The following is a 17,690-nucleotide window of genomic DNA, read 5'->3' as shown; positions in this document are numbered from 1 at the left end:
ATTTTATAAGAATTCGTTTGCCAGTCTAACAATACTTTTGAATTATTTGAGATGAACTATGTAGTCAGGCTACCAGATCTGGGCCATAAAAGTCTAGTTGGCCATTAGTTGGCATAAAGAATGGCTACCAACAACTTCTTACATCAGTGTTGTCCAAACTTGGCCACTTTAAGATGAGTGGACTTCAACTCCCAGAATTCCCCAGCCAGCCATGCTGGCTGGGGAATTCTGGGAGTTGAAGTCCACTCATCTTAAAGTGGTCAAGTTTGGACAACACTGTCTTACATCTTTGGGTTATTGGTAGTCATACTTCTGAGACTACAGTAGCAATGTTACACTGCAGTAAAGGAACAGAGAAGTACTAGTGCCTCAATATAAGTGAAGTATGCTGTCTTCCTAGAATTGGTACAGTAGACGTGTTGTCACATGGTCATCCCACTGAGACCTTTTTTCTCAGTCCTCAGTACTGTATACCTGTAGCTGATGTCCCTGTTGTAGCTGGGGGGAAAATTGTGGTGGAAGAAGAGCTTGATTTTTCTTACAGCTTTCTTTTAAATGATGGAAAGTAGAGAATCCTGAGAAGGTTTGAGTGAGATAGCAACAAACATGTACCTGAAGTGGGAACTTCAAGGCGATGTTATAATCCATAGAATCCATAATAACATGTCCTTCAAAGTAATTTGAGAAATAGCATTTCCTTTTTCAGGGGAATAACCCTATTGGTTAGAATAACTTAGCAGTGTCAGTGTCAGTATCTGACATTCTTGGATTGTTGCTATGTCTCAGCACCTAGGCAGATATTTGCTCTGGATCTTCCTTATTTTTTCCTTGGGTCCATACTTCTAGGAGCAATGGGCTGCTGGATTATCCTTCAATTCTCATTATGTCACTGACCCTGTGGGGAATTAGAAAAATGGCCTATATATGCAGCATTGTTCAGGTTGCTTGACAAACTTATCAGAGTTAGCTACCAGGAAGAAAACCCACTAGAAGTCAAAACCCAAAGTAACACAGGTTGCCATTCATTCCTGGATGGAAAGGCCCATATTTGTCAATTTCTAGAGAAGGTTTGTTCATATGGAAATTTCTACTTATTTCAGAAGGGAATATGGATCCTGCATCTGCTGATCTAAGAAATTCATCTTTACAACAGCATCCCAGTGAAAAGCACAACCTAATATTTGACTGCAGTAACTTGACTTTCTTTGACTACACTGGTATCTCTGTACTTATTCAGGTATTTATGATCATCTGTATGTCCACCCACCTCCATGTGCTTTTTAAATAAAACTCATTCTACATTTAGTTTGTTGAAGCCGCCAATGAAGGCAGAAGATTGGTACTTAAAAATAAACACCCCTTACTTATTTTCATTAAGTTTGCATATAGATGAAGGAAGCCTTCCTTTTTAAAAATATTTACCTTTCCTTCAAGAATATCGCAACCCCACAATTCAAAACTATATACTTCTTGACATTCCTGACGTAGGCATAAAGCTACTGTATCGTGATGTTTCTGATTGGAGTTTAGAGGTCTGATTCACTTCCTGAGTATCACAATGTGAAACTAGCTCTTCCATGTGAAGTATGTTTCAAGAGAATAATTTACTCTTTAGTCGGTGAGTCATTTTGTGGGGTAAATTGGGAAGGATGTACATGGAAATCAAGTCTCACTCTAGAAGTTATATCTACACATTGTGGTACATTGAAACTTTTATTGAACAGACCAACTGCAGGGTTAAATCGGAAACGACACCATTTTAGTGATTTATATAGTTTGCATAATGACATCATTATGCCAATAACCCAAAGGATATCATTGGTGACAATTTACATAATTTGCATGATAATGTCATTGAAACAAATTACATGGATTTAACAGAAATTTAATTCTCTTGTCCAGACTATTTCAGATGCGAAGGGCTTGTCCTTTATTTCAGGGTAACATCCAGACAGAAATTTGGTCCATTGCAACTGAAGGGTGCTAACTGGAGATTTCTTAAATTAAAGTTTCATTCTATATTTTCTTTTTCTTCCTATGTTAATTTTAGTGTAGATTTTAAAGTGAATCCAAGTAAATTTACAGATCATAAAATTTATGTACATACAGTATCAGAACTTTTTTATCTTTTAAACTCCACAAAAGAAAAAAACTTCACCAAATTTTGCAATTCCAACTGATATAATATGCACTAGAAAATGTATGTTTTGGGATAAAACATATTTTGTAATGCATATTTTATCCAAACACATCATGAGAAACATATTTTAATACTTTTTTTTTTCCAAATTCACAAATTGGAGCAGAAATGGATGAACATGAAATATTAAACTGATCACAGAACTAGATTGCCAGGAAATTTCTTCATTGTTTCAGGATGATGATGGCTGCTGCTTTTTGACAAAATATGCTTTTGCCCCCCCCCCCCCTTTCTGCTCCAGTTCTTCTGTTTCCTATAAATATGACCTATCCAAAATCCTTGGCAGCTTCCTTTGCTTGGGTTGGATGTATAGCTCCTGGAAGGTTTACATAGTAAAGGAATGTTCAGGTCTGATGAGTGAAACATGCCAATATTATTGCTTTGTAACTGGATGAGAGAGAAGTAGTCAGAGAGTCAAGCCATATGACATGTCTTGTTTGCATTTGAATGTTTTTTTTCTTTTTTGTGGAGGATTTTATTGGATGTTTCTGAAAGCCTTTGCCAGGTTAAAGATGGTGTGATTTGCCCTTAAGGAACCTTTGCCTGAGCAGTTTCACTGTACCTGAAAGTATCAGCAATAGCAATGATAAGGGTCTTGTGCATCTCCTTGCAAATTTCCAGTTAGCCTTCAAAGTGGCAATTTTTATATCTGTCAACTGTCATCCATTAGAGAAATTCAAGAATCCTTTAGTTTATATTGTTGTCCCAGCAGAGGCTGTCTAAAATTCACCTTTAGGCTTTGTTTTAGATAAAATTGGGGGAAGAAGTATGGAAGGGATTCTTGGCATACTATTGGAGTAGGTATTAATCTGTTCTGATTTTTTACATTGTGTTCTAATGCATCAGCACAGCTTCTTACGGCCTACCCAGGCATTTGAAGTAACACAATGGAGAAGTCACAATTTGAATATTAATTGTAGATTAGGTGGGGAGCAACTGCAAGATGATTATTAACTTCATACTCTCTTTTTGGATTTCCAAGAAGGGTGGCCACTGAGGAGCAAAATGTAGCAGTAGATAGACGTTTCTTAATGAAGCAATTTACTGTACAAAGTTGCATTTTGCCTTATTCTGAGTTACAAAACCATGCTATTTTAGGGAATGTTTATACTATAGAACACTTCCCCCTAGTGGCCATTTGAAATGCAGCCTGTGATCCCCATTCTTTTCCCCCATCGTCTCCCACAACCTACCATGTATATGGTAAGACCTTCAAATAAGTCCAGAACTAATCTTAATTGTTTTCAACATTTACATTGGCATTCTATTAATCATTCCCAATGGGAGTATGCCTGTCTTTCCTCTGCATATAAGAACTGCTTTCAGCTAGATTATTTCTTGATTTCTCATTCTTTGACTCCTCAAGTTAAAGCATGTGATATACTGTAGATGCTGTTATTACTTCAGAGCATGTTCCTATTGAGCTCATTGCTTTGAAAATGCATGGGTTCACAAAGATACGAAGACTATGAGACATTATAATAATGTTTTTCAACATTCACACAAGGTACAAAATTGAAAGGCACATGAGCTGGAAGAAATATATTGGGAAGGAGATAAAGTAATAAAATTATTTCAGGATATCAGCCAGGCTACTTAACAGAAAAAGAGAAACCCCTTACTGAACAACTGAGAAAAAGCAAAATAAGTTATAAAGGGTGGGGGGAGGGGGCTTCCTTTCAAATTAACCCTTTTAGTCTTCTGGAGCTGGCTCTTCCCCCAGACACTGGGATAGATAGGGTGGAATGGAAGCTTGTGGACGGTTTTTTTGTTTTTATGGTTTTTGTTTTATTATTATTATTTTTTAGGCTTTATTGTTGTTGTGAGCTGCCCAGAGTTGTGTTCTAAGATGGGCAGCCATACAAATCATTTAAATAAATAAATAAATAAATGAAATGAATAAAGCTTTAGATGGCCTTTAAAAAATCACCTATACATAAGGTGGCCATGGAACTTCTGAAAAACAGCTGTAGCTGCAAGAAGGAGAAGATAAGACAGAATATAGCAAAAGCAATTAGGACCACGATCTCTATGAATTATATACCTTATTTAATATCAGCATTAGGGGAAAGGGGAAAAAAAGAAGACTGAATATGAATAAATGAGTATGAGTGGCTGGGAGAGAAAAGATTGGAGTACAGCGGAGCACTCCCTTCTTAGACTGAGGAGGAACTTATAGGAGCCTTTGTACATTTTTTCTAAAAAGAAGTTCATGAATGGTCTTAAGAGTGGTGGGAGAGTTGGAATGGGAGGGAAGGGAGGAGAAAGGTGAAGCAGCAGGACTGGGATGGACAGATGGAGGGAGGAAAATGTGAAAAAGTTCTTTTAAATATGGTTGTCACTGTCATCAATTTCAACATCAACACTTCTGAAAGTGTTGTCAAGAAAATGTGTGGACTTGTCCAGGCAATTGCAAAGAAGGAAGGAAGGAAGGAAGGAAGGAAGGAAGGAAGGAAGGAAGGAAGGAAGGAAGGAAGGAAGGAAGGAAGGAAGGAGGGAGGGAGGGAGGGAGGGAGGGAGGGAGGGAGGGAGGGAGGGAGGGAATATCCTGTATTAGCCCTTAAGCAGCAAAACAAAATTTATCTTAAGTCTTAACAAATGTTCTTAAAGAAAATGATGCAAAGCAAATGAGATAGGAGGCTATGAAAGCGTAATATGAGGAGAATGCATAAACCAGTTAAGTGTAATTAAAAAGAAATCCTCACAATTAGCAAGCAAATTAAATTTAGAAATCAAGCAGTTATTGGCAAAATACAATAAGACAGGCTCCTAAAGTATGCATAAACAGAAAAAAAGAGAGAACTGGATGTTTTAGAAACTAGTAAAATCTGTAGAGCTTTTTTTCTAAAGCAAGAATATTATGAATCTTGAAAAAAAAAATAAACATTTCTCGTAATTAGGTTGAAAAAAGCAGGAAAAAAACTATAAAAAATCAGTACAAGACTAAATTGTTGCCAGCACTACCAATATTAGGTGAGTTTATGATTTCCCCCCCCAAAGATTTATATATTTCAAGTAATTCCATTGCATATAAAGTTGATAATTATCTAGATAAATTGAAGTTGCCAGAATTATCAGTCAAGGACATTTCAGGGAGCAGATGTGAGTCTAGGAAGACCCCCAAGCTGTGTACCGGTTCTGTATGCGTCTGTTTGACCCCCATCTAGAACCAAAAATGGAAGATCTCTGATCCAGATAGCCCTAAAATCCATAGCCGATCAGTCTTGCTAGGACTGAGCCTAAGGTTGTCCTTCCCATGTGACCCCTTACAGCATCCAGACACTGGGACAAAACTGTAATGGCATCACTTGGCTAGCCTTGGGTTGAGATATATAACTGGGGATCATCAGCATACTGATGATACCTAACCCTGTACTGATGGATGACCTCACCCAGAGTTTCATGCAGAGATTACCGAGGAGGAAGAGGAGAGAATTGAGCCCTGAGACACTCTAAAAAGCAAGGGTCTAGGGTTGGATCTCTTCCTCCCACAAACACTGACTGGATCTGGCTCTGGAGAAAGGAGGAGATCCATCACAACACCATGGCTACCACTCCCAACCCCATGCACCAGTCTAGAAGGATGGTAGAAAAAGCTGCCGATGGATCAAGGAGGGCCATGATGGATGTATAACTACCATCCTGTACTCATAGCTCATCAACAAGCACAAGTAATGCCATCTCAGTACTGTGCACAGGCCTGAAAACTGACTGAAAGGGATTTCTGCCAGGGCCCTTTGAAACTGCAGCCCAACCACATTCTCAACCACCTTCCCCAGAAAGAGGATGACTGCCTCCTTAAGCACACCCAAGGATGAATTAACCACCACTAGAACCCAACTGCATGTTCTCTCCTGGGAAGCCTTAACCATGTAGGAAAGACATGGATTTAATGAACAGGTGGCCACACTCATGGCCCCAAGGACCCTGTCCACTTCCTTGGGAGCAGCAGTCTCAAATTCTTCCCAGGTAATCAAGCCAGACCATACTTCATCAATTCAGTAGGACCTACACCACTAGAGTCCAGCTGAGAGTAGATTCAAGCAATTTATCTGTCAGATGCCTTGAATAATTCTCATAGCTGTTCTTCAGACTGGATCGCTATATATATATATATATATATATATATATATATATATGTGTGTGTGTGTGTGTGTGTATCAAAACAAAACATATAACATGTTTATCATATGTAAACAATGTATTATATGTAAACAAAGTATTATATGTTGATTTTTTTTGTATAATTAGACTAGAAATTTCTATTCCTAATCTTATCTCATTAAGATATGAGTTGGGAAACTAAGGTAAATCAGACTTGATGCCGCTAGATCACAGTAATAATTTAGAAAAATATAAAGATTGGGGTTTTGGCTTATGTTCTGATTCTTTTGTCTATCTTGGCATAAGAATTAATTTTATTAATTAATGTTATTTATTAACATTGTAGCTGTACTTCTCTTCTACTTTTTTATTAGTTTACGTAATACTGTTTAAAAGATGATGCTTCATATTCCTCAATAATATATGTTAATATTTGCTCTCTTTTAGATCTACATGGATGCTCAAAAAAATAATATAGATGTTTTTCTGGCCAACTGCAAAGGCAAGTATCAATTTTCAATGAAGATAACTTTTATGAATTATGCTTGATTTTTGGTGTCCCTGCTCCTCTTTTACAAAGCCACCTTCTCTTACTACAGCTTCTTTGAAAAAGGCCCTGAAACTCAGTGGAAAGCTAGAATCAGAGAATGCTGTCTTCTATGAGTCGGTTTCTTCAGCTGTAGCTGCCATTCAGTTTAACAGGGTGAGTCTCAGTCTATGGGAAAAACAGATGCTAAGAGGTCAGCAGTGTTGACCTCAAGTCCTCTTTCTAAAGTAGACAGCTGAATCACAGACAAATAGGGGAGATGGAAATGCCCAGGCCTTATTATTTCTTTGATTAAAAATATATATGGGTTTATTTGTTTATTTTCATCATCTAGTATTCATGAACTCTAAGAAAGCAGATCTGTTTCTAGCTTGCCTGGTTTATCATCACTGATAGCATATTTTCATCTCTCATCAGAGTGTTGAGAGTGGATTTGCAGTAATCTACAATAGTGAAGTTCATACATGAATTAAAGATTATGTGAACTTTTTATGTGCTGAGCAGAGTGTTATGGCTTTCCAAATCACTCGGTTCTTGCCATGCCATTGACTTCATCTTCTGAATCTATGGGCTCATTCTCACATTCCACTAACCATAGCATAAAGGACATAGTAATGAAGGATATGACATCACCTTTGTCTCATCCCCAGGTTGCCATGGAAGCAGTTTAGATTTGTCTTTCTGGTGTTAAAGTGATGTTTTCCCTCTTCTCCGGCACATACCTTGCTGTATAAATGATCAAAATCTCGTCAACAATATGGTCAATGATGCAGTAAGGGGCTGAAATCTTCTCAGCTCCCATTGGCCATTATAGGCGGTTGTGAGTATGCTTCCTTTCTTCTGGTGCCTGGACACTGTTTTCCAGGTCTGTTTTGCTTTTGGTACCAGCAGATACCAGTTCTTTCCAACTGGGATTTCCCCCTGTACAAAATAGCCATCTCTCTCCACCTCACCTCCACCCCTCTAGGAGCTGGAAGCAGATTCCTTTTTCTTCTCCAATTCTTCAGTTACATGGAGCTACACTATGGGATAGGAGACCTGGTCGGTATTTCCCACCCCCATTCCTTTTGTCTCCTGCCACTTCTCCTACTACTTCTCCCAGGCTGGGAGGGGTGGCCAGAGAAGTATGGGTTTGCATGGGATCAGAGACCCCATCCCCATCTGCTTCTTTTGGCACCTCACCCAACACTGGCAGCTGTGCTTGGGGAGCTGACTGTTTTGCTGGCACTCTGATTGCATAGGGCTGAACCATGCAAGTAGAGATCTGGCGGGGAAACAGGGAGTTCCCCACAGCCAGCACCACTCAGCTAGCTCAAGAAGTGGCCAAAAGGGTGGTGTTGTGAAGCATGAAAAATCTTGCTTCTCCCCATGGGCCCTGAAACACCTGTTAAGTCTTTTGAGGACCACTTTTAAACACAGTTTGCATTTTAGGCCCAGTGCCAACCAAAGTCTTTTGAGGGAATTTTGAAGAAAACACAATGAAATATAGTATTCTCTTGTTAGCTGTGCATTTTGGATATCCAAGATTGTTGGTACACCAATAGCAACCTTCCCAACAGCCTTTTTCCCTCCTAACCTAAAAAGTCTCATTAAGATGTTAACATGATTTAAAGACATGTGTTGGCCATTTTTTTTACCATAAAATAAATTAAAAAGTCAAGTCAAGTCAGCCTATGAGTATCTATATTCAATAACAGCAATGAACAAACCACTCAAGAGCAAACAAAAATCTGAACATGGCATCTTCTTCTGTGGAAAGCTGGAAACTGTGATGGTAGTGGCCCCTATCATCTCATTTGCTTTGCCCTTTCATTCATTAACGCTTCCAATTCACCTACCTAATGGTAAATGCAGTCTTACAACTTCTGTGTAAAAAAAGCATTATGCATATTTGGATTGGAACTCATCTAATTGAATATAAACTATGCTTTTATGTTCCCAGTTTTATGAGGCATAAACTTACTTTGTAATGTAAACTCCTGTAAGCTTCTTTTCTGTAACTAAACCAAATCTTCAGGCGATGTAGAGCATTTCCATTTCCATTGTTTTAGATATGAGTTGGTCCAAGTTTAAGACAGAGTCCCCTCCAAAACAAAAATGCAAAACTGATCAGTGAGCTGTTGCCTTCTTTTTCTCCATTGTCTTATTACCATAAACATTCCTGTTATTCAAAACAAACAAACAAGCAAACAAACCCAACTATTATGCCTTTCCCACTGAAGCTACTTAACTTTGATCAACCAAAGTTAAGAAACTTAGTGACATTTGTTTAGATGTATTACAGAATGGAGGGCACATCATGATTAACCATTCAAACTTCTGTCCTCGGCTTTTCATTGCATAAATATAAGGATCTCTTGAAGTTTCCTTTAGCAGCAAAAAATAAGAACAGATAATACTGCAGCTGTTACTTATATCCATGCAATAATCTTGGAATTAACTTCATGGTTTATCCCCTCCTTCCCAAATCAAACTATCACAATCATGATTATTGTAAATTGTTGTTAGAGACTCCAGATCTTGTACCACGTATGAAGATAGATACCTAGCTTAATGAACAGGCCCAGTGCCAATCAAAGGCTAGGGCCCACTGCAACTGATGTGAGTACTATATGTCTGCCAAGTTGGATTTCACTCAATTTCTCATTTTTCCAGTGCTAAATTTATTCCATTTTGTTTCTCCATCAGTTTCAGCAAAAAACAAACATGAAAATGCCTATGCATTTATGTATGCATTACCTTATTTTTTTTATATATATATATATTATAGACACATTTCTTTGTGCACTATTTTTGCAAACAATTTTATTATGCATTTTTATGTGTATAGTTAGCAAATGGAGTGTAAAATTTAAGAAAGAGTTGTTGTCAACACAGAACAGCACTGGAGTACAGACATAGGTTTAAAAAGTGTGAATTAATTAACTCAGTAGCACAGTTGGCTACATGATCTGCCTACCAACTGGTAGGTAGCAAGTTGGTGGGAATGAAAGGTGAGACCTGCTAAAGATAGATTTCTTAGCTGATAAATAGAACAGTTAATGACTTCACGTTCAGGGTTTCCAGCTGAAGCCAGTGATGTCATGAAATAAGGCTGTCTTGATTTGGATTTAGTTATCCATGATGCTTGCCTGATTCTGATAGCTGTTTGCAAAATTCAAGATCTTACTGAAAATAAGTTCTAAGTCAGCCTTTTCCCCAGATCATAGGTTTCAAATCTCAGATATTGGCAGTCAGCATAACCCGGTGTTTCTCAACCTTGGCAACTTGAAGCTGTGTGGACTTCAACTCCCAGTATGGCTGGGGAATTCTGGGAGTTGAAGTCCACACATCTTCAAGCTGCCAACATTAAGAAACACTGGCATAATCATTGCTGAGCAGTTCTCAAATCTGGCAGGGAGCGAACTGGGGAAGCCAATTAACCCTTGACTCCTTGACTAACCTGAACTTCATGATATGAAATATGGTGGCTGATCATTTCCTCAGCATACGTAAAACCTATTCACTGAGTTATCCCAGTGGTAGCTCAAAGAAGACACAAGCTCCTGCTAATTTTGATTACATATTCATCTTCAGACAAACCCAGTATTTAAATAGACATTTGATTGATCGGTATTAAAACTTCAGTAGAGTTAAAAAATGCTTGTGGTAAGTATAGTACAAAGGTGACATGAAATAAGGTGCACAGGGAAATGGAGAAAGGGATGAAAGTTTGTTTTGCTTTTCTCCTTCACCTTATTAATAAATCTGGACTGTTTCTTTCCTCAGATCCAAAAAGAAGGTTTGGGAGGGGGTTGTAGGTACTGGTCTAGAAATATATCTGTTTGAAAAAAGCAAACACAAAATAAAATCTGTACTCTTCCTCCTCAAAGCTATTTAGATTAATAAATAAATGTATGTATGTGTGTTATGGGAAGTTTTTCCATAAAGCATCAGAAGAAACACCAGTTGCCTGCACCCTAAGTACATTGTTTTTCGCTTCTCTGTCAAATTGAGGAGACAAGAGCAAACTTAGGGATTTGATTTAAGATCTAGTATTTTTCATTGAATAAATGAAGAGGCCAACAGTGTGAGCTGAAGAAATACTTAGTACCTAAGGAAGCCAGATTTATCTCATTCACATGAAATTCAGGCATTTCCACATTACCACTGTCAAGTAAACATTTTTTTGACAAGACTGAAGCTTTTAAGAAGGTGAAGTAAGATTTTCCTCTAATAATTATCTCAAAACACAACAGATACCTCTACCACCACAACACATCTTTTCACAGAATGTTTAACTATGTCGCAACTGCAGTCGAACCAAAAATAAATTGATCCAATTCTTTATGGGAAACAAACCTGGAACTGCTTTCAAAGTGGCTCAAAATCCTTGTGTGGAAATGCCCTCATGCAATGGCAAGTCAATAATGTTCAATAAAGGATTTCCATGTAGAAAAACTCCTTAAGGAAAATTTACAATATAATGATTATTATCATCCAAAAGCATTAATAGCTCAATAGTAGAAAACTTGTTTTGTATGTGGAACATCCAAGGTTCAGTTTCTTATATATGTATCTAGCAAGTGGATGATGAAAACCTCAAGAATTACAGCCAGAATTGAAAAAGAAACAATCACTAGTTGTACAGTGGCTTCATGTGCAACTACTTCAACTTCCAGAACTGGAAGTCTTCTGAACATTTGCTGGCTGGAAACTATAGAAGCTGTAATCCAATGGATCTGGAGGACAGCAGGTTGGGGAAGGCTGGTTTGTGTTACACTTCTATGTTTTCTTCTTGCAACAGAGTATATGCCTCTCTTTCATTGATATAAGAATGTAGATAGGAAGCTTTAATTTTAGTCCTGTTTGAGAGTTCATTTTTCAAAGTGATAACCATAGATAGTAAGATATGGATATACACATGCACACTGTAAAATGGCTTTATTTCTTACATTTCAGAACTTTTGCAAGCTTAATGAACATACTGAGGTTTGATGCCAATCTGATTCCAATCTGTCTATCAAACTGCTCACTTACAGAAGGAATGGTGCCAAAGTATTTCTTCAGATGTTTAAACATGGGATTTTGTTGGTGATAATTGCCAAGTATATTTAACAAACCAACAGCAACAGTATTTTCTGCCTATATTTCCTGAAAGTTTCTCTCTGAGTTAACATCAGTGACAGGGTTTATTTTTGTAACTTAGATTCTTCTTTGATGACCACATATTTTTCTATGCATGTAGATTTAAAAAATAGAAAGCAATTTAAGATATTACTGTGATGTATGCTGTTTTAGCTGTCTTGTTGCAACTTAAAAGTATGATTTTGTGGAGAAGAGAATGCAACAAGAGAATTTTGTAGTGCACTGTATCTAATCCAAAGTTTGTCACTTTTTACATGCAAATGCAAACTGTAATAAAAGGCCAACTTTTTTCTTAAATATCTAGAATTAACCATCATATCTTGCCACTTCCACATTCTGCTAAAGACATTGACATTCTTGATTGTTTTGAGTGTTGTCTCTTTATTGCATTGTTTTAATGAGGGATATAAAAGAATTTCACTACAAATTCCTTTGAGAGTAAATTTTAAGTTTCTACATCAGTAGAATCTTGGCGAGGAAAACAGTTCCCATAACCAAAGACTGACTAGCATTTGTTCTTCTATCAAAAAATATATGACAGGGATTGAAGATTGCTCTTATTATTTTTACATGCGCAAAGTGGCCAAGGGATTGTTGCAACCTTTAAAGGCCAAATGCACCTACCACAAAGCCAGACTTATTTCCCTATCTAGCACTTCATGGACCTATCATGGGACAAAGCATCTACCATTCTTACAAAGGTATCTTTAGATTTAAAAAAGATCCTCATCAAAAACTGCTGAACCAGAAAATGTCCTAACTGAAGCAAGCAGTAAAGACAGCATATTTTTGAGAGTGCACAGAGCCATATCTTATCTATCTTCTTATCTAGCCATATCTTATCTATCTTCTTTTTAACTGACATTGTTCCCCAAAATAATGTATTGCCCCTTTTTAGTTTTGGGCTGTTGTGAATGTAAATTAAATCAGCTCCATTAAGTTCAGCAGAACGTACTAATATAAAGTGTTTGGGAGGATCTAAATGGGACTTATTTTTAAACTACATTGTGAAGGGAAGAATCTGTATTTTCATATGAATATATTTGCATGAGAAGGGCTAAAATGGTTTGCATGTACAGGGGCAGTTATTATAATTGTAAAACCTCCCTCTTCCCTTCTCTGGAATAGCTGTGAAAAAGTAATCAAAAGCTTGTGGTTAGCTTTTGGTTTGAATGAAATAAACTATGGCTTGTTTGAAACAGGAGACGCTTTTGGTCTCCCCTTGTGTTCAGATTTGGTGAATACTCAGGCAATATAAAAATATTATAAATAAATGTATTCATCACCATTTTCTGTATGCAGTCAAGACCAAAGCACTTTTTGCCAACCTTTGGGAAAAGGTGCCCTGAAAAATCCCTCTGCAGAAGCATTTGCTTGAGATGCCTCATCTAGTAGTATCTTCATTTAGTTAAATATTCTTGTCTGGTTCCCCCATTGGGCTGTATTACTTTTCATCAGCAAGTAGGCCAATGGTGCCAAAGAGCCTGCAGGTGTCCAGCAATTAAATCTTTTACACTGATTTTTTTAGGCTGAAGCTAACAAAGATGAAAGGTATTAGGCACAGTCCATAAGAAAGTGTTCAGCAGTGATAAACCCACAATTTCTATTTGCTGGCTTGAAAAGAGTTTGTATGGCTTATAAAACTAGTGGTATAATATTGATTAAAATCCAATCAAGGGAAAGAATATTTCTATATTGGTATAGAGAGCATCACCAGAAGGCCTGGTCATTCAATTTTCCTCCCTGTCTCAGGATACTGGCTTTGCCGTATTCCTAGGCTGTAGTTTTTCTGCTCTTCTGCATTCTGCAAAAGACCTGCAAAAAACGAAAGAGGAGAGTGAGAAAACAAGGCATTGTGAGCCAACTGTTATTTTTATGCCACAGCACAATCTGGATTCCAGTCAGGGAGTGCTTTTCAACCTCAGCAACTTTAAGATGGGTGAACTTCAACTCCCAGAATTGCCCAGCCAGCATGCTGGGACTTGGAAGTCCACACATCTTAAAGTTGCTGAGGCTGAGAAACACTGCACTAAGGTATGCTAGTGAGGAAAAGCTCAAAATCTTAAGTCACACTATCCATAGACGATTTTTCCAAGCCTTCAGTTAATCTTACTACTCCCGTAGCAGAGGAGGTGCTCTGGAGAGCTTGTAAGTGGGTTGAGGGGTTTTTCAAGGAAAGAATCAAATTCCAGTACCGATATAATTAGAGCTGTAACCTAGTCCAAACTGGGCATGGCATAAGCTGAGCTATTGTCTATATCAGAAATGTTTTTCTTCTGAAGTCAATTCAGTGTTGGTGAGCTTCTCCCATCATTTTTCATTATGAAGCTATAATCAGTAACAGCTGTTAGCTAGTAAAAAGTGAATGAGGTGAAGTATCCAATTCTACCAATTCCCCAATTATAGCCTTCCAGCCACATCCCAATTTATTAAAACCCATCCAAGTTCTTGCAGGCATAATGGGAAGGGTTAGCAAAAACTAAAACACCACCTTGCTGAAGCATTTTTGGTAGCGTAGAGTACTCAGGAGACATAACCCAATTTTGTTAATTTCAAACGCTGAAATGCTCTATAAGTTAAGACTATTTGGGGGTGGGGGAAATGGGTTTACTGTCTGAGCAAACATGCATTCAGTAAGGCAAAGTGACTATGGATGGAGTTACCTGTTAGGAAATATTGTCACCTTAATTATAAAATCTGTATGCCAATACATGAATCAAGTTATGGACTGATGCAGAAGTGTGCATTTTGATTTATGACATCTAAGCACTGATGATATAACCATCGCTATGGTTTTATATTATATTAAACGTTGTGTTCTTGATATTGATTCTCTTTCTTTCCTATCATCACAAGGGAGAACAAAATGGCCACTGATTCTATTTTTTTTTTTTTTTTTAACCTACCGTATTTTACACATCGGTTTGAGCATTGTCTTTCCAGTTAGGAACAAATATAATAGTTTTTTAGTTTACTATAGAAATATCGGAGTACTACTTTATTAAGAGTTTTCCTAATCAGATATAAACAAACAATGTTATACTAAAATAGAATTGCTACTTTTTTACCTGGCTAATTTCAGGTAGCATAGACAGCCATCATATTTTTGCAAAGGAAGATTACTGAGTTTATGATTAAATGTACTGCAACTACAGTATCACTCACTATCTTTGTTTTTAAAAGCTTCCCTTATCAAATACGGAGAGAATTGGGGTTATGACATAAAATCAATAAAGATTAGATTGCTCTGTATTAAAAGTTGCATTGAAAATGTAGCAAGTAGAAATTTCAGTCTTTATTGCACTGACAATATATGTTTGGGACACTTACCTACAAAAGAATTTTTTGTAGTCATTGTGACTCTTTACCCACTGCAGTTCTATTTCATTTGATGCAGTGGAACATGTTTCATATTCTTATGGTACAGTTCTGAGTAACTGTTAAATGATTTGCTTTATTAGTATTTGTATTCAGGAGTACAAATTAAGCAAATATGTAGAGCATATCTGCACCATTAATCATTAGTTTCACCTATTTGTGCAAAAGAGAAGGAAATAGAACAGACTGTATATGTGATCATGCTGCTTGTTCACAGTAGGCCAGGATAAGTCAGGTACCTTGGTTTATATATGAATGTTTTAGGCATGCAGAATTAGCCTATTGTACAACATGCAATTAATCATTTTCAGCAGCTGTTAATGGCTAATTATTTTTCTGGGCTGGATATTTAATTTGGGCTTCCCTAGTAAACCAGTGTATTTGTAAGTTATTCATAGAAATTACAGCTAGCAACTCCATATTAAATGGATCACAAACATTTGTATAGTATAAAGGTATGTTAGCTGAGAATTCAACAATGGGCAGTTCAACAATTTTCCACTGCTAGTGCTTACTGTGGTTATGATCTGTCAATGTGCCAAGAATGTAGGAGAACTGTGTTCTTCCCAGAGAGCTCCAGGCAGTCACACTTAAATTATTGCCTCATATTTTGTTGGCTTAAGTCAATTGTTTACAATGATGATGTCTGCAGGACAGAGGGTTCATTTTCTAAATTGGCATTCTTGAAGGGGTCAGTTAAATTATAGATGGGTATAAATTGAAATAATAACAACCACAAAACCCTTTGTAGGATCTCACTCTGTTACCTGCTTCTCTTCTTTAATTCATAAAGGCAGAATGAGTTTAATAGAGTAGAAATGAGGAGAGATCACTTGTGAAGAAAGCAAAGTAATATTTAACTATCATCTCTGATATAATGACACTGTCTTTTATACCTAAAATCCTCAGACACATTCACTCAAGTCTGGATGTGCATAAACAATTTATTGGCTGGTTTGTACAGCATGTTCAGCCATAATTCACTTTAACATAGGTCATTGAATAAACTACAGTTGGCTAAGATTACACAACAATTATCCTAATAAACCACAATGGTGGGATTTGCATGAACTAGTACAATCCACAGCTTGCCTTAGGACATTATGTCATTGAGTTTTAGGAGGAATTCTACTACGGAGTAAGCCCACGGATGCAAAATGACAATGGACATAAAACTGGGATTTGTGTGTGTGTGTGTGTATGTGTGCACGTGTGTATAGGCATGCATAACAGCAGGAATCACTTGAAGAGAACCACTGTTTTTATGGTAGAATAACAAATGAAGTCCAAATTTGCTCAGGAGAGCCATGTGCCAATTAGGAGCCAAAGTGGATTCCACTTGCACAAGAAAAAACTGCACATACCATTCTAATCTCACACCATCTACTCTCTCATACTCTACTTTCTCATATCTTAATTGCACATAATCATTAATGATCCTTAATCCTCACCTTTAACTGAACCAGATCTCCCCAAGTCATTGTTCTCTTCCAGTGCTGATATTGTCAGTTTATAATGTCCAAGGCAGTGTTTTTGTTAGTCTACCCCAAAGGAATGTTTTGTCTCTTTACCTTTAGAGTGGAGGAAACAGGAATGAAAGAAAGGTAATTATTGTAAAGACAAGGATAAGATGTTTGTGCCTTGAGCAGAAGAAACAATAAGGGCAGTGTATCTCCATGTCATGTTGTTTTCCACATCACTTGTATAGGAATAGGACTAAGGCTGAAAGGATGGGTCAGTTGCCACATTGCTAAGGGGTATATAAGAAGACTCCCTATAAAATCCATCTTGGGCCAGGAGAATCTTGCTTCCTGGAAATATTTTTTTTAATATTAATAGTTTTTAACTGCTTTTAATTGGTTTCTAATTATTGAATTTTGGGATTGTTAGTTTGTTTTAATTGTGTATGCTTCCCAGAGTCACATGCAAGCGGCTACATACATTCAGTAAATTATTTATTTATTTAATTAAAGATGCTGTATTATAAAAAGGCAATAGAAGCTAAAATAAAAAAGACTTTAGAGAATAGTCAAAGAAAATGACCCCATGCAGGAAGAAACCCCAGGCGTGGTGGCATGAAATCCTCCAGGGTATGATCAATTAAAATTAGCAATAAAACTAAGTATTCTTGAAGATCCCATATTTGGAAAAGACTCACGAAGGAGTGTGATAGCAAATTTTAATGGAAAAGATTTCAGAGTCATGTCAACCCCATTAAAAAGTGTTAACACTTCTTGAAAAGACATGTGGGTAAAGATCTTTCATAATTTTCAACACTGCTGTAGCAAACCCTTAAAATCTAGCATACAAAGCAGCCAACAGTGGAATGTTGGC

General features: G+C 37.2%; 1 protein-coding gene across 1 annotated transcript in view; it reads left to right on the top strand.

Moving 5' to 3' along the window:
* The window catches only part of SLC26A7 (solute carrier family 26 member 7), a 59,907-nt gene extending 46,809 nt beyond the window's left edge, over nt 1-13,098 (top strand). The window contains exons 15-18 of the mRNA XM_025167806.2: nt 1,101-1,237; nt 6,752-6,806; nt 6,904-7,007; nt 11,793-13,098. Coding sequence (XP_025023574.1) covers nt 1,101-1,237; nt 6,752-6,806; nt 6,904-7,007; nt 11,793-11,828 — 332 coding nt within the window. The 3' untranslated portion in view covers nt 11,829-13,098. The remainder of the gene's footprint in view (nt 1-1,100; nt 1,238-6,751; nt 6,807-6,903; nt 7,008-11,792) is intronic.
* The last annotated feature ends 4,592 nt before the right edge of the window (nt 13,099-17,690 follow it).

This window comes from Python bivittatus, unplaced genomic scaffold, assembly GCF_059951505.1.
Source record: "Python bivittatus isolate LINGU-HERP-01145 unplaced genomic scaffold, Pbiv_v1 ctg000590_np1212, whole genome shotgun sequence".
In the NCBI taxonomy this organism is placed as follows: Eukaryota; Metazoa; Chordata; class Lepidosauria; order Squamata; family Pythonidae; genus Python; species Python bivittatus.
This window is presented reverse-complemented; position numbering and strand designations above follow the sequence as displayed.